This window comes from Dipodomys spectabilis, unplaced genomic scaffold (assembly GCF_019054845.1).
Source record: "Dipodomys spectabilis isolate Male_0828 unplaced genomic scaffold, ASM1905484v1 ptg000032l, whole genome shotgun sequence".
Lineage (NCBI taxonomy): Eukaryota > Metazoa > Chordata > Mammalia > Rodentia > Heteromyidae > Dipodomys > Dipodomys spectabilis.
Window position 1 is genome coordinate 12,814,548 of NW_024870709.1, and position 27,812 is coordinate 12,842,359.

Sequence of the window (27,812 nt, forward strand, 5' to 3'; positions counted from 1 at the left end):
CTCTTAGAAGACATACATTGAAATAGCATTTAACTAAGATGCAGTCCTAGGCCTCATTTTATCATTTATTTCAGGAGTGAAGAATTAAAAGACGCAGATAATACATGACTTGAAAATATATAAAGTTAGCAACCCCATTACCTTTACTCTTTGTCACAGTTACCCATAGTTCCTGCAGACTTTATTCTGTGCAGTCTGTCTGTGGCCAATGACAAGTGAAACATGGAGGCTGATTGGTTGAGGACATGGAAGGGTATGGATGGAAAGGGGAAGAGAAGTTCCAGTCACAGTGACACGGTGATTAGAAGATGGCCAATAAAATGTCAACTTACCAGACCCAACTAAAACAAAGAAAAAAGAAAACATGGAATAAATAAAAATAAAGAAACAGAAAATGAAAAAGAAAAAGTAACAAGATTCGACTTAACAATGATCCTTATTTTAATATAAGATTAAAAAAGTTAATATTTTAGATACATTGTTTATACTATCTATGAATTAATTTGTTAGCATTTGAAATACAGCCATGAATAATTTGGGGGGAAATGAATTTTCAAGTCACTGCTATGATTAAATAGCAGAGCCATAAGGCATAATAGCTAGAAAATTATAAAACTTTATATTTGGCTACCACATGACAAGGTGAGGTTACTGTACATGTAATAAATGTAAATACACTATAAATCTTAGCTGCTTAAACCTACAGAGAAATAAAGTTTGAGCACTTTTAAAGATAAAGAATATTAACTCCTGTAACTCTATCATCATATTAATTGTAGGGGTTTCACATTGTTAATGATATTTCACTAAACATACTTTTCACATGTGAATCATTATATACACAAGCCCTCAAAGTCTGCTCAAAATACACAGTATGAACCTATAGGGCAAGAGTATGGTGTGAGAATTTACATTTCTGACAAGCACCAGATATCTCTGCTACTCTATCATCATAAGTTGAGTAAGCAAATGACTGAAAAGTGATTCTTGCATGTTTTAATGTAAATGTACAGAAAATATGAATAAATTAGAAGAGACAAATTTTATAGTCCTATCCATTGGAAATCACATTAATATCAATGCTGCAACACTGAGGTATCTTAATATTCAAAAGCATAATACACATATGAAAATGCCTGAAAATAATCATTTTGTTTCCCAATTTTAGAAATAAAAGTCATAACTATCAATTGCAAAGTTTTTAATAACAACATACCAACATAGTAAAACCCCACAATATATATCACTCAAAAACTCTCATATCTGTCAGCAAATCAAAATTAATTAGACTAAGTACACATTCCTACACTTTAAACAAATGTCAAGAATTGTTGTGATGTCAGATAGCTATAAAAGAGAAACAAGTATTATCTTGCAGATTTTTGCCAGCAAGGCAAAATTTTAAGGTAATTCATGACATATATTTAACTCAAATATTTCTTTTAAAGTGTGAAATAATTATTTTCCCTTTAAAAGAAAAAAATTAAGCCTAATCTTTCATTCACTCATATTTCAAAGTAAAAAAAAAAAAATCTATAACCCAAACACCAGAATTAAAGAGGCATTGCTATATTTCTTTCTACCTCAAACTGATGTTTCATGATAACTCCTCTGTAAAGCTTAATAGTAACAATAAAATTATTTTAAAAAGAGTAACAATACTGATGTCTCTTAAATGAGAAGATATTCTGAAACTACAGAGAGAATCTGACAAACTGTGCCTACTGTTTTTCCTTTGAAACAACAAGACATGTATCTAAATTGCCTTTTGGATTAATCTAAGTAAAAAACCTTGATCTCATTGAAGTAATATCATTAAGAGTCCAAATACATAACTCTTAAGTGATTTTCTAATTTAGAATTGTTTAAAATATGTTAAAAATTACAATATATTAAAAATAAGATAGTTACTAGAAAGCCAATCCTTTAAAATGCCAAATAATTTTTAATAGCAATCAAGCCATAATGTTAGAATCTTCTTATTTAGACTGAATATAAGAACTTTATGTTCATATTTATATTAATGACAAATAATTGGAAAATATTTTATAGTTGCTTTACAAACGTCTACAATATCGGAAGTTGTTGAAAAGACTATCTTCAGTGATGATTTAACTAGTACATGGTAGTACTAGTACTATGATGAAACAATCCCTGTTATATAGATGAAAACCCATCTTTTCAGTTTAACCCTCCTTTATTTTTTTCTAGTTTCAATAGAGACAAAAGCCAATGATTACAAAAATCATTTTACCCAAAGCACAGATATTATTATCTTTGTCTATACTTAAGAACATAGAATAAATTATTTTTTTCAGAAATTTTCTCTTGCTCTCTAAAATAGAGAGTGAGCATTTATTGACCCATTAGTATGCCAAAAAGAAACAAAGAAAGCAGTCTCAAGTTCCAGGCTTATAGGGGGCTTCTCAGCCTCTATCTATTCTCAACTTGCTTTCTGCTTTAAAGGCTCACAGCAACTCTATCCCAACTCCCTTCCTGCTAATAAAGAGGACAGGCCTGTCTGTCTCTAGCTCTAATAAAACCATAAAACTATAAAATGTTGGTGCTGGAAGAGCCCTGAGAACCACATAGTCTAAACTTATCCTTCTGCAATTGATAAATAACTTTCTCAAGGCCACACAGGGCTAACCAAAAGGCTGCCTTCTAGGGCTTTTAACTCAGTCAGGTCTCTGAACAAATTTTCACATTGAGTTCTGGGTTCCAAAAGAGTGACATACCGTATGATAAACATAGATTTCATTTCATTTGTTTTGAAAGAACTCAGAATAGTAAAGATTGTGAAGGATATTCAGCTACGGTCTTAAAAACACACAAAGCCTAACAGGTGATAACAAAACAAAGTAGACTTAAGGCTGTTTGAAAGCATCTTTATTTATTAATTTTTTGAAATAAAAGCAATCTAAACACCTAAGGGTCTTAGAATTGTAATCATTTGTCATTTGAAATGATTAAAAATTTCATAAAACAGCTATGAAATGAAAGTAATTTTTAAAAAAGTAATTTTTTTAAAAGTAAACATATTTTCTGTCATTTTAAAAAATCACTACATGATTTCATTTCTTCAGTGAATTTCAACTTTTATTAAATTAGATAGGTTTTAAGATGATGTTAAGCGAAATGAACCCCAAGATAAGGGCACAAGTGGTTTTTTCTTTCTTGCTATTGTTTCTAAAGTATTTATAAGGTACCATGTGATTTTTTTGTTGCTTTGTATGTCCATCCCCCACGGTATAACCCCTGTTTTCACTGTATTTGATGTTGGTAAAATTTGGGGAGGAGAAGGGAAAAAACAAATTGTTTAAATAGGGATACAGGTTGACACATTGCAACAATGAGATGTACAAGACGCTATGTTGAAAACGGACTTTACAATTTAGGTGGGGGAGGTGGGGGGTGAGGAGGTGGGGAGGGAGTGTAGTTGTGGAGGTGGGAGGGAAGGGATGGTAGGGGAAAAACAAAGGAGGAGGCAACAATGCTTGATAGGAAATGTACTCATTACCTTGCTCATGTAACTGTAACCCCTCTGTACAGTATTTTCACAATAAAAAAACTTATTTAAAAAAAAGAAAATGTAAGGAACTGGAGAACTCTGCAGGAGGCTGAGTTTGAATATGGGGCATACGTTTTCATGAAGACTATCTTATTTGAGGGGATGGTAAGAGGGAGTGTTGCCTTGTCTGAAATACGTACTATATATTCATAAAACATGCTTTAATTCTATAATGGCAACATTCACTCATGCCTGTTGAGTCAAACTTTCCCCCTACCTTTTAGTGGCATTACTAGGGAAGAGAAGATTTTGTTCCTGGCTAACAGAATTTCTATCATTAGAAATGATATCTCCAGCCCTGTCTTTTAGTTTAAAAGAAAAGGATAGCTATTGGAAAACCTTAGGAGACAGAAAAAATATATAATGTTCACATAGCTTCTTAATAAATACCTGTTTAAACAGTTTGAAAACAATGTGTGTTATTTTCCTTTCTTTCTGTCTACACACACACACACACACACACACACACACACACACACACGTACATGCACAATCACTTAAAAGACTCCTTTTTTTAATGTGATAACAAAAGGCTCCATGTTATGGAATTATTATGTAAAAGTATGCATTGCTCAGACAATAATCTTCAGGTATAAATAAGATTTAAGTCTAAGAGGAAAATGTAAGGAAAGAAGGAAAACAGAGAACAAGGAGTGAGGGGGGAGTAGGAAGAATATTAAGGAGAAAGACAAGATGCCTTAGATTTGTTCCATGTTCTTGTCACATTTACAAAGACATGAGTCAGAAAGATGACAAAGGTCTGAAAAAAGTATACAAAAGCTGGGGGAAAAGACTTTACGTATCCAAAAAAAACAAGTAAGGTAAGCAGATACTTAAGAAATCTTCAGGTTAGGTCTAATAAACAGAGGCCAGCCAATTGTGACAACCACTTAGAGCAGGAGAGAAGAAGATAATGGGCTGAAATAATAGTGTGAACAACATAGGCAAAGTATAGAAAAGGAGCCGTTAACAGTAAAGGCCAGTGAACCGTGAATTGGTTGCCAACTGTGATGTCTCTAGAGGTCTTCAAAATGGGATTTATTTCCATTTGGCCACACCAATACAAATACATCTTGCCTGGAAAAGGGATGAGGAAGTTGTATCGTACAGTGTCTTCTGTGCTATGATTCTTAATAACATAGCCTGTTATCAGCACAAGAGATATCATGGTTCAGCCCTGATAGGAGCCTTCAGATATTATATGGATCTAGTGCACATGCTACTAGAAGAAAAGTTCTCAAAAAATATCCTTTTCAGATAATATCACTGTAAATTGATGAAATATCTTATACGTATGGTTTCTAGGGTCCATTTAGAAAACACCAGAAAATTCAAAAATATTAAAATATTTGCATATTATCACATGATTAAGATATTGATATTTTCACAATATTTGAGATTTCAATATTTGGATCACAATTGAAAATATATTTGAGTTGTCTTTACAACTTAAATACAGAATTGAAAAGTCTTACTTTTGCTAGTAATTACTACTTTAAAATGCAATGGCAGAAGACTGCCACTGTTTTGGATCTAGAATAATTGTAGCATGCTAAATTCCTGGTATGACTCAATAGAAGATTTCCTAGTTAAACAAATTTATCTGTGCTAAAATTATCCTACTAAAAAAGAGCTTTCTTGAATTTACTACAAATAAAATTATCTTGACTTTGAAGTTCTGCTAATTAATACATCTTACTCTGTATTATTAAGGGCTTATTTCTAAGTCATCCTTGAACCAATGTGACTTAAAAAAAATTCTCCTCTACATAGTGATTAGTAAGTTTCAATTAATAATTCTGCAAGACTAGTGTTGTAAATATCACATTCCAGAAGAATATGAAGAGTAATTAGCTATAGGTTTTGTTTTTTTGAAGAAACACTTTTTTTTTTAAACAGAGGAATACTCAGATTTTCAGGAGGTGAAGCTATCTAAATGTGAAGTCAGGAAGCCCAGTGACTGGTATGGCAGAGAAATTACATAGACAGTCATGAATGATGATATCACTAACAATTAAAACTCTTCAGGTATTTTAATACTTAGTATAATTTCTTTTTTGGGGAGAAAGATTGAGTCTACCATAAAAGCCTGTCATTATGCCTTTCAACTTTACAGACATAAAAATAGACAGAATAAAAGGAACATCTCTGAATATGTTTAATGGATACGTAAAATACTATGAACTTTTCGCCTCCACTCAGATATTTCACAACATTCTGTAGAACAATAGTTGTGGAGATAATTTCAGTTGTCAGCACTAAAGCAGAGTGGGGTGGGAAGAAGAGGAATTACTGGCTTCTTGTGGGCAAGAACTCAGGGTTGCCTAGACCTTGTACCAGGCACAAAACAGCTCTTCAAAACAAAGGGAGAAAGGGTGAATGGTGTCAGACTTGAGGAGTCTTAATGCAGATTATTTATTTAATTTCAAACTGAGCAGACAATACAATGTTCCCACCCTAATTTATGTACAATTCCTTGCACAAAGCCCAACACATCTTAGATCTTAGGCTAACAATAAAAATTCTCCTTCCTTTGTTCTCCAAAACAGGTCTTTACTTTCCCTTTATCCACTAAGTAATCCAGATTCAAAGGCAACCACACAGCAATCTCCTCTGATATGTATGTAGGAGAATCTTAATTCAATGTTAGCTCCCAGGCAAAAACATGAGACCCTATCTAAAAAAAGAAGTAAACTAAAGCCAAAAGGGCTGGAGGTAGGACTAAGGGGCAATGAGTTTATCTGTCAACAAAGTTAAACATTAATGTAATATTGTTGTTTTCATGACTTAGATTATATGTCTTTTAGTAAGAAATAACTGAGTGTACAATGTATGCATTACTATATTAGGTAATCATAGATACATTCTACTCATATACAAGCGAATATCATGCATGTGAAAAAGTTGGAGTGGAAAAAATAACCAGTACTTTAAGTTTTATTCATAGTAACAATCTAAAATCAGACAATTCTACCTGGAGAAAGAAATGAGATATAATCATGTAAGACAGTCACTGAAAATGTCAATACATACACACAAGAAATCAAATAGATATGAAGAAAATCTGCTATTCAGTATAAAGGTGTGTCTTTGTATAACAGGGACAAAGAAAATGATTTGTAAGCTTTCACTCATAATATAATCTTACGACTTAACACTTATTCCCAAGAAATGTGAATCAAGCCTTAACTAAATACTAATTATATTTGGTGATAATGTATACTTTTGAGTGTAAAAAGCTTAAGAAGAAAACATGAAACAACGTTATCTCTTTACCAATAATCTAAAAAGTTTTCTTTGAAATGACCACTCTGCCAACCAGAGGGGTAACTTCTAGAAAGCATTGTTGTAAAATAGCCCATCTATCAGATTTAATTGGACAATACTCTAACTTGTTTCCTAATAACTTCAACCATACAAAATAAATGTCCTAAACCTAATTGTAACAACCATTTATGGATTTTCCTACCTTTGTAAATCTGTTAAAAAGAAATTATTCAGATATATTTTTCTCTTAGACTTACTTTTGTACTTTATAAAGGTGTGTTTATATGAGCATATTACTTATCAAATCATGAGAAGAATAGTTTTAAAACCAATTAAAATGCTCATGGTATTTTAATCAGCTTTGCTAACTTTAGGTACAATATTTCAACATGTTCCTTTTCAATTTAAATGGAATTCATCTAAAAACTGGAAATAAGGATTATATCATAGTTTTTAAATTACTGAAATAAAGCTCAAAGGCCACCAAATGCTATATAATTGCTAAGTTTACCTCCTCTGTTAATGTTAATTAGATGAAAGGAATGTGCAGAATGATTAATCAAATCTACAAGAAACACTTCTCAGCATATTAATGCTGTGTATATCTAGCAAAATATTTCAGATATTAGCAACTAAAAATTAAAAAATTAATATAAATGGATGCATTAAAGTCAAAGTTTGAACTATTTTATGTATTTTTTCATCCAAAATTCCTTATAGGAAAAAAAAAAAGGTAGTCTTGGTATCCTACAAATCTCTTTATGATCACTCTCAGTCAAGAATTGAAGAATCTCAATTTATGCCACAACAGTGCCTCATAAAATATTATATCTCAATGTGAATTAATTTAGGTTTCAGTTATACATTAAATGATATATAATCTCACAAAATAATCATAAGCCTTAAAACTGTAAGATTTTATTAAGCATTCTAACATTTTAAAATGAGTTATCTGTCAATGCTTACAGAAAAAAAGTAATTTATTTTCTCAATTTCTTTCTCAGGATGAGTTATTCACATTTTATAGATCTGGACAACTCAATTACAAATTTCAAAGATGACACCTTTATGTGAAAATGTTGGTTGCTTAAGACAGTGGCTCCATTATATATTTATATTACTGGGCTCCAAGTAAACCTTATCCAATGCTGTGTAGATAAATAAATCACAAATCAGGCTGAAAGCATAATGAAAGGCCCATGATATGCTCTTTACCATCATGGTGCTGTGTAATTACTTGTCACAGCATTATCAATTATTTCTTGTACCTGCCTCCGCTACTAATTTCTTCAAGTATTTTTTTCTGACACACATGCTATCATTGCATTAGGGACATTTCAAATTCCTTAACAAGTACTTTTCTCTTTGATTAATATTTAAAATTTATATCTCATTATTTGAAATGATTGAAAGGATATCTCAAACCTTTTGTGGCTGTGAATGAAAGAAATCTATAAGAATGTCACCTCTTGTGTTGCCATGAGGGATAAAGTGGTCATTTCTTCAAGCTACAATAAGCCATTTTCTTCAGTTTTCCTTTTTAAATAAAGTAGCAAATAAAAATAGCCCACATTCTTCTCCTCTCAATCAAACCAAAGGACATTTTTTAAATGCACACAAAGAAACAAGGAAGCAACAACAACAACAACAAAACACGGATCAGAAGACTGAAAGGGTGATGGGGTGGTGGGTTGGCAATGAGAAGCTGTTCTTATAAGCCATACACTTCTTAAATAAATAAATGACTGATTGGAGTTTTAACTTCTACCACTCAAAAGCAAATCATTTATCTTCCTAGCTATATCCTTTGCCATGCAGAAGCTCTGCAGTTTAATGTAATTTCATGTATCCAACCTTTTTGATTTGTTTTGTTTCTGGATCTTTACTAAGGAAATTTCAACCTGTACTAAGGAGCCCTAGTTTTTCTCCTACTCTTTCCTGTAATATGTTCAGGGTATATGCTTTTACTTGAGGTCTTATGGTCTACTTGGAATTGATTCTGGTGCAGGGTGATATATAAGGATCTAACTTTAGTTTTCTGCATGTGTTTAGCCAATTCTGCCAGCACCATTTGTTGAAGAGGCTTTTTTTTTTTCTTTCATCCTGTTTGTTTTTTGGTTTTTTTTTGGTTCCCTTATCAAAGATTAGATTAAATATATAGCTATCCTATGATCCAGCAATCCCACTCTGGGGCATTTACCCAAATGATCACAAACAAGGCAATACTAAAGCTACCACCACAACCATCTTCACTGCAAAATTATTTACCATAGTTTAGATATGGATTATATATACACTATAAAGTTCTGTGCTTCCACAAAAAGGTATGACATTGCTCCATTTGTAAGGAAATAGAAAGACCTGGAAAAAATATATTAAGTGAAGCAACCAGGCCCAAAGAAATATAGGTTGCATGCTTTCCTTCATTTGTAATATGTAGACTATGTCTATGACAATTTTATCAGGGGATAAAAATAGTCCTATGGCTAAGTACATAGGACCATATATAATGAAGCATATCAAAATGAACTCCAAGGATTGGATATAAGAAGTTCTTTTTAAGTTCACTATGGAGTTCTTTATTTTTTCTTTTTTTTTTTTTTGTCGGTCATGGGGCTTGAATTCTGGGCTTGGACACTATCCCTCAGCTCTTCAGCTCAAAATGAGCGCTCTACCACTTGAGCTACAGCGCCACTTCCAGTTTTTTTTCTAGTGGTTTATTGGAGATAAGAGTTTCATGGACTTTCCTGCCCAGGCTGGCTTTCAACCATGATCCTCAGATCTCAGCCTCCTGAGTAGCTAGCATTATAGGCATGAGCCACCGGTGCATGGCTTCTGCGTAGTTATTTCTATATTTCTTTCTGTTTTAGTTTTCTGTACCCTTTGTCTTGTATATAAGCTTACCTGATCAGTGGAAGGGAAAGGGAATCACAGAAACAGCAGGAAAACAGATGAACTAACAACAATGACATTCACTTGACACTATGTTGCAAATGACTGGGGGAAGTGCAGTAGGGAAAGGTAAGCAGGAAAAATGAGGCAGAGAGTAACAGTATTTAGAAAGAAATGTACTCATTACTTTGCTTTTGTAACTGTTCATCACCTTTACAATATTAAAAAAAAAATATATCAGGTAGCCATATTGATTCTTTGAAAGTTTATATAACTTATTGACTTTTGGGGAAGATTTCTTTTTTCTTCTTTTTTGTTTTCTTTCTTTCTTGTTTTTTTTTTTCTTTGTGTGTGTGGGGGGGGGGGGTGGTCATGGGGCTTGAACTCTGGGCCTAAGTGCTGTCCCTGAGCCACAGCACCATTTCCAGTTTTCTGGTGGTTATTTAGAGATAAGAATCTCACAGATTTTTCCAGCCTGAGCTGGCTGTGAACCAAGATGCTCAGATCTCAGCCTCCTGAGTAGCTAGGATTACAGGTATGAGCTACTGGTGTTTCTCTCTTAAAATTATAAACTTCTTCCTTGACAGCTTGGCTACACTTCAGTTGAACCATCAGATCATTATTTAAACTACAAAATAAAGATTAGAAGAATGCAGAGGAGAATAAGGAGGAGGAGGAGGAAGAGAATGAGGAGGAGGAGGAGGAAGAGGAGGAGGAGGAGGAGGAGGAGGAGGAGGAGGAGGAGGAGGAGGAGGAGGAGGAGGAGGAGGAGGAGGAGGAGGAGGAGGAGGAGGAGGAGGAAAGGAAGGAAGGAAGGAAGGAAAGAAATAAAGAGAAAGAAAGAAGGAAAGAGAAGAAAAGAGAAAGACAGAAAGAAAGAAAAGAAAGAAAGAAAAAGCAAGCAAGCAAGCAAGCAAGCAAAGCATACCAAATCCTCTAAGGATGACATTTTCAACCAGACTCTTGAATTCAGCATTAAGAGTAGCCATATACAGAAACCAAGTTGAGCCTCTGAAGCCTTTGCTACCTCAGCACTATACACCTTCCTGGGCCTCTGTGGATAGCTGCAATAAGTCATGAAGAAGCATCCCCCAAACCTTGTCCCAGTCCAGCTAACACATCACACATAGCAAGACTGTATATCTCCTAATGTCTGGTTCATCAACATGTTGGTGAAGTCACAGTTTTTAACCAGGATCTTAGATTATAGTGACTCTAACTTGAACCTGCAAAAAGGCCCCTTGACACTATTAGTTTTGGCTTTGACTCAAATAACCATGCTAATGGTCAGAAACAATACACTATTATACTGTCAGCTTTTCTGACATCATCATCAATTTAAGGAAACTGTTCCAACAAATGATTTAAATGAAGTCTATAATAGAGAAAGGAGATTCAGAACTGACAGGCTTAGTCTTTTCCTCTTATTACTTAAAAAATACACAGATATCATACAAACTCCTAAAAAGTCATATGAAGACCTTCTGTGTTCATATAGTCTCCAACATAGTACTGTACTCTATAAGGAAACTACAGATTAACAAAATAGTCTTTTTCATCCAAAGCTTGTTTTAAATTCAAGTTCTCTTTAAAAGTTTATCTCTTAATACTCGAAGTAAATAAGAGTAGAGTAAGTTCTATCATTTTATTTTTACTGAACTAGCTAAATTGACTCAACATTTTAATTTTTGTTATGAAATCATTATCTAGTGATCTGTTTGTAAGGAGCCACTTGTCCTTGGATGCTAGTGGTTTGCACCTAGTTATTCAGAAGACTGAGATCTGAGGATCATGGTTTGAAGCTTACTTAGGTAGGAGAGGCCATGAGACTCTAATCTCATGGAGATGCTAGATGCTAGACGTAGGGCAGTGGCTCAAATGGTAAAGCACTAGCCTTGAGCATAAAAGCTCAGGGACAGTATCCAGACCTTCAGTTACAGCCCTAGCACTACATACACATAGCATGCCATATTATGTAAAATTATGTATCGATATTTTCAATGCTCTTATCACACATAATAGAAAATAGATTGTGTCTTCTGATCCCATTTTAGGGACTAAACTTTATTGAATCCATGTCAGAGACCATCTTTCTAAATTTTAGTTGTCTCCTCAGTATTCACTAAGAACTTCAACTATTTTATGGAAGTAGAGTAGCATAGGCATCTAGGAAGGGCATGATTTCCCCTATAATTTCATTCATTTCTGGATTACACATGATAACTAATATAATGCAAAAAACCTAGGTAAGTAGTTGTTATACATTATTGCTAGAAAGTCATGAGAAGAAAAATAGTCTGTGTAAGTTCAGTATACATTTTCTTTTTAAATGTGCAGACACAGAAAGATAACTACATATTTAATATCTTTGCCTTTTTTTTTCGGCAGTACTGGGGTTTGAACTGAAGGCTTTGCAATTGATCATCTTGGCCCATTCATCTGGCACTCTGCATGATATGACACCAGACATGGTTTTTGCGGGTTATTCTTGAGATAGGGGCCTCACAAAGTTTTCTGTCATTCCACTTTTTGTCACCCTTGGACGAAGAATTACAAACACGAATCACCAAATGACTATTTCTATATATAATCCTTCCATCTTTCTACTGTATGGATTATAATCGTGTAGTGACCAAAGAATTCAATATCATTCATTTTGCCAGAAAATGAAGCAGCGATGAACAACAAAACCAAAAGGGATACTAAATTATGTAAAATATCAATGGGGAATCATGTTAAATATTGATTTGTTTAATCAAAATAGTCATTTGTTAATTTGAAGGTATTAGTTCTTTGGGATTATATTTCACTTACTTATTGTGGCTAAAATCATTATTTTCTATCTACTGAAATGTCTTTATGGTATGTTTATAGAAAATATTTCAGGGGCTACACACATGAATCATACCTTAATATCTTCATAGAGCTCTTGATAGGTTACTAATGACTCTAAAGGTAGATGAAATTTTAACTCTGCACATGGAAGGCACAATCTGCCATGATAAATTAAATATTGACAGAACATGCTATGCATATCGTATTTGTCAGCTCATGAATCTTCACAGCTCCCATTTCTTACTGCAGAATCTGTGCATTCAATTACTTGCATACTTAGTGCTCGGGTCCAGAGTGCTTGTACCAAAGGACTGTTATTTGATTCTGCCTTAATGACTGCTTCCTAATGACAGTGGGAATACAAAGATGGCTGCCTAGAACACTTCAATTTTCAAAGATAGATTAAGAAGTTAACAAGTCAATGATCAAACTCCATACCAATCAGTTCCAAGATCTCTGAAGAGAGAATAAAGATTAATGGAATCTGATGCATTATAGTTATATTGTGGTCAAAGCAGATGAGAAAAATTAAGCATAACAACAACAATCACTTTTGCACAAGCACTTCTCTCTCTAATTTTTTTGTCAGTCATGGGGCTTGAACTCTGGGCTTGGGCGCTGTCCTTGTGCTCTTCAGTTCAAGGCCAGCACTCTATTGCTTGAGCCACAGTGCCACTTCGGTTTTCTAGTGGTTTCTTGGAGATAAGAGTCTCAGGGACTTTTCTGCCTGGGCTGGCTTTGAACCGTGATCCTCAGATCTCAGCCTCCTGAGTAGCTAGGATTACAGGGGTGAGCCACCAGCGCCCAGCACAAGACTTCTTAATTGACAACTGGTTCCTTTATTTTAGTAATTCTTAGTTTACAATCCCATCAGTGCAATGATAATTATTTTATCTTTACATCTACATGTTTAAACTGATAGATCACTGAAACTCTAGGTGGCTTGCACTGATAACGCCTGGCACTTAATTCATTTACGATGAAAATGTTGGAAGAGTGCCAGAATGCTGCGACGGTTAATTTCATGTGTCAACTTGCCTTGGTTAACGGTTACCTAGATCACCAGGTGTGTCTAGACAATGTTCCCAAAAGAGTTTACTTAGCATTTGACATAGACCACTGAGTAAAGAACATTTGCCAACATCAATGTGGGAAACGGCACCAAATTCAGAGAGTCTATAAAGGATAAATGTAGAAGAAATACAAATTTCTCTGTCCTATACCTGGTAGATTTGTTTCTCCTACCCTCAGACATGAGAATTACAAATTCTCATGCCTTTTGGCCTTGGACTGGGGATGATACTTCCTGCTTCCCTGGTTCTCTAGCTTTCAGATACCAGACGTGGAATTTCCTCACTCTCCTAATCATTTGAGCCAACATATATTGCATCTATAATCTAATGATGCTCAATTGAGTACCCTGAATAAACAGTAATGTAAATACTACAGAAAGCAACAAGGCTAAAAAGGCAAAGGAAGCAATGTGTGCAGTGAGGACACTCAAGCTGGAAAGAAACTGACATGTGATAAAAGTTGAGTCATAGCATCCAACAGAAATGTGAATGGGAGATGCAAGACCCATGGTGAGAGAGAGCTGAGAATCATGTTGGAGAATGCTTACTTGAGCCGATTCTAAGGATAGGAATTCCTAAAAAGTAGAAATGAGGCAGTTGGGGAGAGGAAGTATTTCATACCAAGGGGCAAATGTCACACAAGTCTACATAATGGTTCATGCCAGAAAAAGTATATATATATATATATATAGATAGATAGATAGATATAATATATATATATATATATATATACAGAGAGAGAGAGAGAGAGAGAGAGAGAGAGAGAGAGAGAGAGAGAGAAAGCTAGTATGTAATTTGGATAGGAGACATGGGAATATGGCAAAGTTTTAAGGAAGGAACCAGTATAACTAGATGTGTATTATGGGTAAATTAATCTGTCCTGGGTCATGGATACTCCAAGATCAATAAAAGCAAAGAAACTAATTAGAGATGATCAATTTCACAGAGGGGCAGGGGATGGGGAGGAAGTCCTGAATTGGAGCAAGGGAAAGAGAAACAGAAAGAGAAGGGAAAGGTGGGAAGAACACAGAAATATTTAAAGGCTAAGGAAAGTCTGGTTTTATGCTAACTGACAGTGTGTGAGACATGGAATATTAGGAAAGAAAAAACTAATGAATGACCTCTTCAAACTTTGTTCTGGGTGTATCTCTGCACTTTGCTTTGATAACTGAAATGGATAATAAGAGAAATTCAACTTTGGATGCTCAATCTGTTTTTATTCTCACTGCATAAAATTGTATTTTATAGATTAATACAGCTTTTATAAGGGAAACAAACACTCACATAAACCTCTGACATTTGCTTCTTGTTTTACTGACAATTGTAATTACTCTTCCATTTTTAGATCACTGGGACACTAAGAGGGGTCAATCATAGTCTGTGGCACCTGAGGCACTTCAGAAAAGATTCTTGTTGGAAGCAAACAGTTCACTAGCAGCAAGGGAAGAAGCTCTAGGAAACATCCCATTAAGAGCAATTAATTTAGCCAAAAGACAGCTTGGGCTTTTTTCCCCCTTTCTATTGTGTCTCCCTCATTCATGTTAACCTCACATTTTAAGTCTCAGCCTTCCAGCAGCTGTCTCTGGCTAGTCAAGCCTAATGAGGAAATGCTTTGGTGCTTCATGATAAGAGTTGGCATAAATACTTATGAGAAACATAAGACAAACAAGGCTACAGAATGGAAGAGAATGTGCATCCTTTTGATGATTCATTTTAACATTCCTATTATATGTCAGCAATAAATTTGAAGAGGTAGTAGGATAATTTATACCACATTTTTTAGAGTTAAAATAACAGATGATGAGTTGTGAGAATGGAGTGATTTCAGATCAAGGGCAGAAAAATGGACAGGCACTTATAAGAAAAGAGCTGAGATTTCAGAGAATTCCATTCCTCTGATAAGAGAGCTTCACCAGGTTTGGGAATGTTTGGCACCTTCAGAAAGGGCAGAAAACAACCATTTCTTGAGCATCAAAGAAAAAGTGGTTCCTGTGGGAAGGCCGGTGAGGGGTGTAGTGGGGTGCGAACTCAGATTGCAAAGCTTAGCTTCCTGTGTCTGAGTGACAGCATGCAGACCTCCAGGGAAACAGGAGGACTAAATGTCTTTTAGTTCCTATTGTAAGAGAAATGAACAAAAATGGGATTAGATTTTCCTAATGGCTCAGTTCTGGGAGATAAAAGGTGATTGCTTGGGAAATGGCTGGTGTGTGGAAGTCTGTATTCAGATTCGTTTCCTGTGAGCGATGGGACTCAGTGATGGGAACATGATCGTTTTGGTGAGAGAGTCACAGATTAACTTTGGAAATAAAATTGTGACAGTAATAAGAGCCGCTTTATCTGTGAAGGAACAAAGAGGGCGGAAAGATTAATAATGCTCTCTAGTCTGCCCTGGGATAGCTAAGGCAAAGAGTGGTAAGAAGTCTTTGAGGCTAAAGGAAAAATTGGAAATGGGAGAAATCAAAGTTTAAATTGTCTATGACTTTATCTTCTATCTTTCTTTGGGGATAGCCCTCCTCAGAAACAAAACAATTTAAGAGTCATCAACATGACAGACATTGTAAACTAATTATTCATAAGTTTGTTCATAGGGTTTGTTATGGGTAATATAGTAAGCAGGAACATTTTTCTTTTTAAGTATTTAGAATATACCATGCTTATCCAAAAGCCTATGTTGAACCAAAGAAAGAAAGCACTTTTGTTAAAATGAACTAAGTATTAGTCCTGAAAGAAAACCAAACTCACTTATATAGATAGATATTCATTTGCTTCCAAGGAGACCTCAGGGCCTAGTTGACAAGCATCTAACAAATACCTATTGGGTTTAGATTAGGATATATAAAAATATAAATATACATATACATATATGTATAGATAAGAAAGAAAAACATGTAACTTGTCTCAAATAGAATGGGGAGGCAGAATGTGAATAGTTTCAATGACAGCATATAAAACTCAACAAGCTGCCTCTGTACCTCTATTTTGTTTTTCTGGTTATATTTTATATTTTATTGGTATGTTGCTACCTCTAAAGCTGTTATAAATAACACAATAAATCTTTTCAGTAAATTATGGGGTTATTATGCAACGTAAAACACAAGATCAGAAAATAATTCTTTCCCACCAAATTAGAGCCAGCAATTTAACATTAAATCTCAAATATATCATTGAGATAACATGGTTGTGGGAGACATTGTATTGAAAAGATATTTGGATTTTATATTTGTATTTTATGGTCATGAAGAAATATTTTGTGGAGGAACGCAGATGTAAGACATTCGAGTGGAAGTAGAGATGTAGACACACATGAAATATAAATAAAACACATAATACCTTAAATATATAAACAATGAATCTCCTGTAAGTCCCAAAAGCGATGGAGTATGCTATCAACTTAACTGTATTTTCTGGTTAAATTAGAATTAAGCAGAAACATTTTTATGTTCTAATTATTCCAAAAAGGACTATTTTCCCATATACTAATCATGTAACATTAATTGTTCTTCAACATGTCACATTAGAAAAGATTTTGAGTCACATTCTGAAAATGAGTTTAATGACACATTCAAAATTGATATGCCCACTAAAGGAATGAAAATATTCTTTCTATGGACAAAATATTTGTAGAGGCAAAGAAGGAGATATTAGTCTAAAACTCAATATCATCAGATTTTATTAAAATTTGCCTCTCTTCTCAAAAGAAAATCGTCTATAATTACTAATCAATACTTTTATATGTTTCAAAGTTGCGATTTAGCTTTAAGATTTACTACTACAGAAGGAATCCAACCAACATGGTACCCAATTTGTATGTGGTATAGATTCCCAGGCTGCATAGACTACCTTCACTTAGTGAGTGACCTCCTATTTCATGTACCTCTTAGAGTACTTTAATGAAGTTTCCAAATGACTAAGCCCATCATGTAGATTTTGAGACCATTTACTCATGGATAACTTATAGCCTATGAACTATAAGGAAATGCCCTGGTTTATAGAGTAACAGGCTGAAGTACTCTAAATAATGGAATCAGAATCAAGGTCAAATACCTCTGCTGAACATTTTCCATAACAATAACAGATTATAGAATGTAAATGTGATCTTTTGAGTTTCTATTCCCAAATAATTATAATATACATTAATAAATTTATTCTTCTCAACTTTTGTGTAAAAAGAAACATAGGTTCATATTTCTATTGCTCTCTCCTAGATCTGTGGAATTTCATTCTCAGGATCTAGGCTGGACAATCTGCATATTAACAAGAAACTTCAGATAAGCTTAAGAAATTCTGCTTAGTCTTAGAGTTTCCTTTATTGTTTTGTGTTCTTAGTAAAGCTTATTTTGTGTATATAAAGTTTTTTCACATGATACTATGTGATAGACATAGATTGTAAAATTGTTACAACTCTGCTGCCTTTTGAACACAGATCATCAATCACAAGTAACAATTTTTCATGTTGGATCTAATCAAGCTGGCTGTTGGCATTAAGGATATAAGACACTAGAAGTTTTCTCTAAATGTCCTCTGCTGTTTGTACCAAAAAAAGCAGTAATAAAGAGTGAATGTTTAAATTCCAAATTTTCACAATATATTTATTAGATTGGGTGCCTACTAGATGCTCACTATTACATTGAGACTTGTGAAAGAGAGGAGGGAAGCTCTAGACCCTAGAAAGGAATATCTAAGGATATTTTTATAGCTAGTATTGAGAAAAATGCAGAATTTGGAATATCAAGGACCTCAGTGTGTTAGCTTGGTGGAGCATCATTTGCCTAGCAAAAGGGAGATCTAGAGTTGAACCTCCAGGACAATTCAGGAGATGGGGGTGAGGGGGTGAGGAAGGGAATGACTGAGAGAGGGAGAGGAAAAAAGAGGGAGAGAGGGAGGGAGGGTGAGTAGAGGGAACAAGGGAAGGAGAGGGACAGAGAGAGGGAGGGAGTGGGAGAGGAAGGGAGGAGAGAGAAAGGAAGAGACATACATACAGACAAGCAGGCAGAAGAGAGAGACAGAGAAAGATACAGAAAGTCAGGAAGAGAGACAGAGATATACAGAGACAGAGAGACACAGAAAGAAACAGAAATACAAAGAGAGAGAAAGAGACAGAGATATAGAGAAACAGAGACAGACACAGAGAGACACAGAATAACAGAAACAGAGAGAAACATAGACAGAAGCAGAAATAGATATAAAGAAATAGAGACAGAAAGGAGGAGAAAAGAGAGGAGAGAAAAAGAAAACAATTTGGTGTTTCAAAAACCAAGTAGAAAAGAAAAATTCTCAAATTGTAGTTCTTTTAGTGTATGTGCTGCTAAAATGAGCACATAATTGCAGTTCTTTTAAAGACAAAACTAATTATAACTATAATCAAAATCAAATGGCCATTCTGCTCTCATTTACGATAAAATTTCCTCATAATTTTAGTGCGCAACGGGAGTTTTGTTGCTTTACTTCAGTTTTTGAATACTCACACAAAGTTTGTTTGAATGAAAGATCAGTTTTCAGGACATACTGATTCTTAAAAATGTCCCTTAAAATGAACTACAACACAGACATTAAGAACAATTCTGCTAAATTTTTTTTTTTCTTTTTCTTTTTTTTTTTTTTTGTTGGTCATGGGGCTTGAACTCTGGGCCTGAACGCTGTCCCTCAGCTCTTTAGCTCAAGGCTAAAACTCTACCACATAAGCCATTTCACCACTTCCCGTTTTCTGAGTGGTTTACCTGAGATAAGCGTCTCATGGACTTTCCTGCCCAGGCTGGCTTTGAAAGGCAATCCTCATATCTCAGCCTCCTGAGTAGCTACGATTCCAGGCATGAGCCACCAGCGCCCAGATCTACTAAATTTCTTTTAACTTTCATTAATACTTCAATTATTTTAATTAAGAGATTAATACTTTTCCAAGTGTTCTCAAGAAAAGAAAAAAGCCTAACTCCTCAGGTTTCCTTTTAACTTTTATTCCTCCCTTAGTTTTCTTTTGCAGTTAAGAATCACTCTACATTCTTAAATATACTGAATTATTTGGACATATTGAAGATATTTTAAAAGTTATGATTGCATACTTTTATTTTAATGTTGACTAAAACAATACATAAATTCCTTGCAAGTTTACAAACAAAATCTAAATTCATTTGAAATGAGAATACCCACACTGATTCACTAGTTTCTGGATTTATCAATCATTTGTTAACTACTTCCCTTAAAGAAGACTTGGGAAAAGCGAATTTCACATGAAATACTTAAGCGTCAATTAGCTCTGGCACTGAGTTTAAAATTGCAAGAGGAAACTATTTTGATTTGAATGCCTACCTCACACAGTACAAAATAGCTATAATTTTTAAAAGCATCAGGATACCAAGGTAAAAGGCTTTAAAACAAAAGACTGAAATATAATTCATTGACTAATGTGATGCCCAAGGAAATTCTCTGTCACAACTATGGTGAGATAGATACACCTTTTCGTGTCTTGTATTCACCTCACCTTCTCTCCCTCCCTCTGGAGAGCTTTTGAACTTGGATTTGACATCTCTGAAATTTATGCACTCTCTAAATGTAAAGAGGTTTTCTGTTCTAACAGCTTTAGCCTTACTTAGAGTTCAGGTCTAACTTAGATTAAAGAGTAGTTGAGACCTTAGAAATTCAGTGTTTGTTCTTGATCTTCTCCCCCCCTTCTTTTTATGAGGTTGAGCTAAAAACCCCAAAGTGGGACATAATGGCTTTAGAGACAGGAAATATTCTTTATTCTTCCCCCCCCCCCAATGCAAAAAGCCCACAAGGCTCTTTTGTAGAAAGCCCACAGTGCAAGTACTCTCTCAAAAGCCACCTTTTTCTTCTTAATAGCCTTAGAAGGAGACAGTGTTCAGAAAAGATGACAGCACCAAGTGTTGCTAATGTTAGACCCAGCAACAAGCTAAGTGGTTTATAGTAAGAAGTCCTGTGTACTATATGCACTTGACAAAATAGGAAATTTCTTTTCCGCCAATAAAATGTTTTCAAAGGTCATTGCCTCTCAAATTCCACAATAAACAATTTGTCACCAGAAAGGGGGCAAATACAAGGTAGCTCTCTGAAAAGCCATCGTGAGAAATGATTATTATGACTTCCTGGAGAAAAGAGCCGAGGAAGGATAGGATGGAAGGATAGGATATAGGATACCTGGGTTATGGATGGGATGGGTGTGATGGACAGTGAGCTATCAGTATAAACAGGGCTCTGTCTTTCCAGACATTTGTATCTATAGAACAACATGTCCACTTTAGCCCACAGTAGCCGCAAATAAGAAAATATTTAGGGCTGAGAAGGTGGCTCAGTGGTAGAGCGCTTGCCTTGCATGCATGAGGCCCTGGGTTCGATTACTCAGCACGACATAAGCAAAAAAGAAAAAAGCCGGAAGTGGCACTGTGGCTCAAGTGGTAGAGTGCTAGCCTTGAGCTGAAGAGCTGAAGGACAGCGCCCAGGCCCAGAGTTCAGGCCCCACGACCGGAACCTCCCCCCCACAAAAAAGAAAATATTTATCAAAATACAAAAAAAGCATAAAAGTAATACATTCATCCCCAACAAACCCTGAGCATGTTCTGTTACAGGTACTATGTGCACTGTGAAGCATTATTGAGTTCTTAGTTTCTGCACAGGTATTACCCAGAAGGGAACAGAATCCTTCTATTTATCTGTTACAAGTTTTAAAGACCCTTGAAAGTGTAGGAGCTGAATTGTTTTTTTCTTCCATAGCACTCTCATTTAAGTTAAGAAGGACATCACGTTTAAAGACACAGAGATGAAAACATATTCTCTCTTAATCAAGATAATAACTCCATAATTCTGAAATTTGACTTTCATTTCTTAGAATAGTTGAGAAACAAGGCAATATGATTCCTGTAAGTATGTTAGAAATAAAATATTTAGAGCATTATTTAAAGCCTACAATTAGTATCAGCTAATAAACAACATTTGCTGTAAATATCAACATCTATTTCACATGATGAACTGAATGGCTCTCCAATGCTTACCTTGAACTGTCAAGGTAGCGGATGCTTCAGCTTTTCCAACCATATTTTCTGCAACACAAGTGTATGATCCCATGTCACTAGCCATCACCTTGCGAATTTTCAATGTATGATCATCGCGGATTTCATATCTAATGGAATTAAAAAAAACACTTAGCCAAGTGAACTTCTTCTTGACTTCTTTACTCCAGGAAAAAGAAATTAAAACATATAAAACAATGTGGCATTCCTAACTTTCCTGGCAAAAAAAGAGCTTTAGTTATTCTCTGTGTATGAACTGGCATGTCGTTTCCTACAGGAACTTTTATCGGGAGGAGCTGACTTTTATATCCTCGGTGTACTGTGTTCACACTAAAATGACACTGATCATTTATTGAATTCTTGTAACAAACTTGATACACTTTTACAGTTTTGTATCTATAAATGTTCATGGCACATTTAAGAAGTATACTATCTCCATTTTGGAGATGAGGAAATAAATGTGATGTCCGGCGAGGTTAGCAGAAGAGTTGAAATCTGAACCCTCTTGCATTTAGATTTCATTTGCCTTGTTTCTTTTTCACTTCCATCAACTGTCAAGCTCTCCTGAAGTTGTTTTGAATTTATTCTTTTTTATTTTTTTAATATGTTTTTTTATTGTGAAAATACTGTACAGAGGGGTTACAATTACATGAGCAAGGTAAGGTGTACATTTCTTATCAAGCATTGTTGCCTCCTCCTTTGTTTTTCCCCTCCCATCCCTTCCCTCCCATCTCAGCAACTACACTCCTCCCTGCTCCCTGGCCCCCAACCTCGCCTAAATTGTAAAGTTCGTTTTTCGACATAGTGTCTTGTACATCTCATTATTGCAATGGGTCAACTCATATCCCTGTTTAAACAATTTGTTTTTCCCCTCCCCTCCCCAAATTATACCAACATCAAATACAGTGAAAACAGGGGTTATACCATGGGGGAGGGACATACAAAGCAACAAAAAGATCATCTTATAAATATGTTAGAAACAATTGCATGAAATCAAAAACAATTGAATACTCATCTTGGGGTTCATTTCACCTAACATCAACTTATCTGACCTTTTCTGCTTGTCTCAGACATATACTAGTTATTTCAAATAAGGAAAACCTGTTCTAATTCATATACCTTTCCCAGAGATATATTAGCTCCCATAATATCTAATTTGACTGCCTACACAAATTGCACCTCAGTTTCATCTACATTTCACATTCGTATTTCCAACTGGCTAATAATTAGACAACCTATTCAACACGCATCTACTATTGCATAGGTTAGATGAAATGTTCCTTTCATCTCCTAACACAACTCAGATTCCTCTTCTACAATTCTCTATCTGAATTCAGACCTCTATTTAACAAAGTCACTTAGTCTGTCAGATTACCATCAACATTTTCTCTCTATTCAGTAGCTATCTTCACCTCATCTTCCAGGGCAAACAATTTTATGTCTCTTAACTGTGCAACTCTAACAATGGTGTTCAGGCCACTTGCCTTTTCCCAGAATAGTGTCATATCTATAGAATTAACAAGGGTATTTTTTCTGAAAAGTAGCCATGCGGATTATCATTGTCACACAATGATTTCTAAGTTCATTTTTATTATCTGCAGCCCTTGAGCAATCAGCCATATGATCTCCAAACTATTTCCACACATACGATTATTGCTCTGCTTATCATAATCATACAATTATGATACCCTGCTTATATGTGTCCACCCCGCTAATATATGATGTTTTTCTTTATTTGTGTGAATGTTGTGATGGGTATTTTCCTGGAATATTTACTCTCTTTTATCAATTTGATATCTCTCTCCTTAAATGTTCCCCATTGGTTGCTAAATCTGTACTCATGTGCCCAGATGTTAAGGTGATTCTGTATCTGTCAGTAAAGGTGTTCTTTTGTGAGCCTCTTGAGGGCTGGGGCTGCCTGTGCCCAATGCTATCATCCTAAGATCTAGAAGGGTTTAGGATTGCTAAATGCACTTTTGCTGAATGAGTTAATACACATGTGCAGACAGCCTATTGACAATATCTGTATATTCTGCTTCCTTCCTTTATCCTTAGGCTTCCTTATTCCTGAGTCTGCTCCTAGCCAATTTAAGAGCTTGAAAGATCGAGAAACTTTTCTAATTTTCCACACTGATATTATAGCTGACAAAAAGAAAAAGTCCAGTTTTTAATTGGCTCAAGGTATCGCCTTGACGTTGTAGTCCCATACAAGAATAGCATTAACTGTGATTGAGCAACAAAGAAATCTATTAAAGGAATACTTTTACCCATTTTACAATGCACAAGCCAGGGTCATAAATTCAGGGTTCTTACATGAAAGTCTCAGAGAAAACATGGGAACCTCCTCATTCTAATGATCTTTAGTAACCTAGCCTGGCCCCTAAACAAGGTTCTATAGATGCTCTTCAATTTAGGATGGACATATGTCCTAATAAACCCATTGAAAATAACAAGTCAAAATAGTAGTTGACACACCTGTACTTATTGAAAATTTTAGCTTCACAACATAGTGCACTAGAAAGAGCATTAGTTGATGGTAGGGTATAAACAAAGGAGGAGGTAACAATGCTCGATAGGAAATGTACTCATTACCTTACTCATGTTACTGTAACCCCCCTTCATACTATTTTTACAATAAAAAAAACATAAAAAAGAAAGAGCATTAGTTATTTCTCTTCCTGATCTGTGGCCCTTTGCTTAGTTCAGCAACAACATAGTATTATACTACATACTAGCCCAGGAAATGCTCTAAGTATAGCTTGTGCTTAAAGCATATGGCTTTCTTGTTGTAGTAAAGTCCAAATATTGTCAGGCTATTAAATAGAAATGAGGACCTGTCTATAGAGTAGGTAATAGCATTAGTGGTCTGATGAAATCAGAAAATCCACGGGGATGAATGACATGAAAACTTTCTCTATACCTGGCTTTGGGCAGCTCCCCATCATCTTTCCTCCATCGTACTGTAGGTACAGGGTCTCCACGGGCCTCACATTTAAACTCAGCACTGTCATCCACAGTTACCGCCAAGTTGCTAGGTCTCTTCACAAATGATGGTCTCTCTAAATGAATCAGAAAGAGTCATTTCAAGGTAAAAGGTAAATGAACCAAAAAGCACTTAAGTTTGTTACTAGGACAGATACTTAGAAAATTATTCCACATCGTTCTCTGCTACTATAGATATTTTATTTTATTTAGTACCTCCAAGTTCCCTTCCATATATGGACTATATTATCTTCTCCTTCCACATATGGACTATTTTATCTCCTGTGGGTTTACTGATTCTTCTAACCTCCTCCTCCACCCCTGAAATAGTGGGCTGTTAACATTTCTTTTTCCTTTGTAGAAAGACACCAAATAATTATAGGAATGCTTTTGCAGCAAGGTAAAGCTACACTTACCTAAAACAGTTAGCTCTGCTACCTCACTCTCCCGTTCTCCAACCATGTTGGTACCAACGCAAACATATTTGCCAGCATCGCTTTTACGGGTGTAAGTTATCATGAGTTTTCCTCCTCGTATCTTAGAAAAGAAAAAAAAAGAAGTTTGACATGGATACAATGAAAATAGCTTTAGCTCTATTTATGGAGTAGAAGTTTTTGATATATACTCTTTGCTGTACTGATAGGTGGTAATTTGAAATGGAATTCATTCCAAATGTGTAATCCAACAAAACTAGTTTTTCTTACCTTTATTTTTTGTTTTTGACATTATTTACTTAAGTGAAAAAATACAGAAAAATTGCAGAATATTTTGATTGGTAAGAAGATAAAAAGAAAAGGTAAATTCTTAAATACCAAATGAATAAAATGAATAATTAAATGTTTGTCAATTACAAGTGATCTAAAGAAAACATACTCTACACTTGTAAGATGTGACAATAAACATTTCTTTGGTTAGTCAGTTTACCAGAGTTGCTTCAAAGGAGTATAAATTAATTGCTAATACATAGCACAACTTGTCATTCCTTTAAAAAAAATCCAAAAAACATGGGTCCCCCTCCCAAAGTAGCTTTCTGGATACTTTAAGGGCAGTGACAAATGAATCCCAATGAATCATCTGGAAAGTCACAGCAAGACAATCTTATAAACATTCAATTGAGTAAAAATTAATTAAAAGAACTATTCTGAAGTAAACTATCTTTATTAGCACAATTTCATTGAGAATTTAAATTCAATTATCCAACCATATCTAATGATTTTGCAAGAGTACATACTCATGGAGGGTTTGACCTTACAGTTACTCTGTACCATCCACCAATTATCAATGAAATAAAATAAAATAAAATAAAATGAATGGAAGAAGGAAAGGAGAGAAAGAAGAATGAAGGAAACAGTCTAACACATGTTTTTTCTATTATGGCAATCCTGAAGACTGAATCCAGTGCTATATCTACAGCCTACCAAACACATATTTTTTTTTCCATTTTTATGTTATGGAATTTATTCAAATAGTTTGTAAAGAGATGTCCTTACTATTTTGGAATGACTAAATTATTTTAATGTAGACATCCAAACTAGATATTTTGGTCACATCAAAACAAACCAAATATTAACAAGAGTTTTAGTATCTATGGTTTTAGAAGTAGATGTTTGCTCAGCAGATTAAAAAAAAAAAACAAATGATCAATGGTTCTAGTATAAATATATCAGATGTGATTTTTTTTCTCTGGATTGTCTATCATTTACATCTGGGATAATACCTGCAATCAATAACCACTCTGACCTCTGTTGACTGCAAACTACTGTTACAGGCAAAATCTAGTTTGTCTTCCAATCTGAGGTATTTTCCTATGTCTCTTAGTGAACATCTAACAATTCAAATTATTTAGGAGGCCAAAGAATGGGGATTGAAAATTTGAGACAGGAGGAGACCACATATCAAACATCACAGAATAATGCCACATAAAACACATCAACCACAAACAGCAACAACAACAATAACAACAACAGCAAAGATTAGGTTATGTTTTGTTTAAGTGGCAGACTGTTTGCATAGCAAGAGCAAGTTCCTGAATTCAAACGTATATACTTTTATAGAAGTGCAAGACAGTTTTATTGTTTTCATACATACTTAAAATTTCAAATAATACAAAGTAGAATATAACTTCTAAAAGTCAATTATTGTCAATGCTTCATGAAGATCATTTAAACTCTGAACATGTACATATATATATATATATATATACATACTAGCATACATGTAGTATATACACATATATAAATATGTAACATAATTTTACTACAGAATAATGAATAGTAAGTAGAATCTTGTTATATGGAATTCTATAATTTACATTTTTCAACAAAAATAAGATATTTTGATATTTTTAATTTTTGAAGAATTGGTACAAAGATATATAGCATCAATTTCAATTGCATCATGATATTCCATTATATGCCTTTACTATATCTTACAAAACTATTCCCTTACACATAGCATTTGTTTCCTTCATTCTCTTTAAACAACACTAAAATCAACTTTTTTGTGGGTATAAAAACATCGCAGCAAGTCTCAAAGTAATATTCTTAAATCAAATGTAGAACAAACAAGGCTATTGGTCCAGAGTAGTATTTTATGTTTTATGAGTTGTTTTATTGCATAAATACATCATTTAAATGGTGCTCTTTAATATAACCCTGCTGTTAGACTGCTGGGTTAAGTGTTATAATACTCTCCCTTTTCACTAAAGGGACCAAAGCTCAGAAAAATACAGTCCTTGCTCCTACACATCTCCACCACACTCATCTTCAAAATATGCTTTAATTATGCTTTTAAATGTCAGGTTCTCCTTCCTGACTATGAACTATATGCCAGAGGAGCATGTCCAATTCCTCTTCATAGCTCCAGAACCTGTCACAATGCCTAGTAAAAAAAATCTACATTCTTGTGGGAGGAAAGTACCTTAGCAAATGTCACAAATCAAGTTGAAACAGGGCTTAAATTTTAGGCAAACTGTCTTTGGCTACACAAGTTACACAAATGACAACAAACGCACAGCCCACAAGACTGTTAATATAGTTACTCTGAATTTGATCACAGGAGCTCTTGGGAGTTATAACAATTGGTGTATCACAACAGCAACTTGCTCCCAAGAAGATCTATGATGACTTTTTATCATGGATTTATTTTGAAATACTTACATAAGAAACATAGGTC

General features: G+C 34.6%; 1 protein-coding gene across 1 annotated transcript in view; it reads right to left on the reverse strand.

Moving 5' to 3' along the window:
* Positions 1 to 27,812, reverse strand: part of Robo1 (roundabout guidance receptor 1) — a 378,600-nt gene that overhangs the window by 84,640 nt on the left and 266,148 nt on the right. Inside the window, exons 4-7 of the mRNA XM_042676939.1 lie at positions 25,055 to 25,175; positions 24,577 to 24,715; positions 21,639 to 21,766; positions 333 to 341 (exon numbers count right to left, since the gene is read on the reverse strand). Of these exons, the coding sequence (XP_042532873.1) occupies positions 333 to 341; positions 21,639 to 21,766; positions 24,577 to 24,715; positions 25,055 to 25,175 (397 nt within the window). The remainder of the gene's footprint in view (positions 1 to 332; positions 342 to 21,638; positions 21,767 to 24,576; positions 24,716 to 25,054; positions 25,176 to 27,812) is intronic.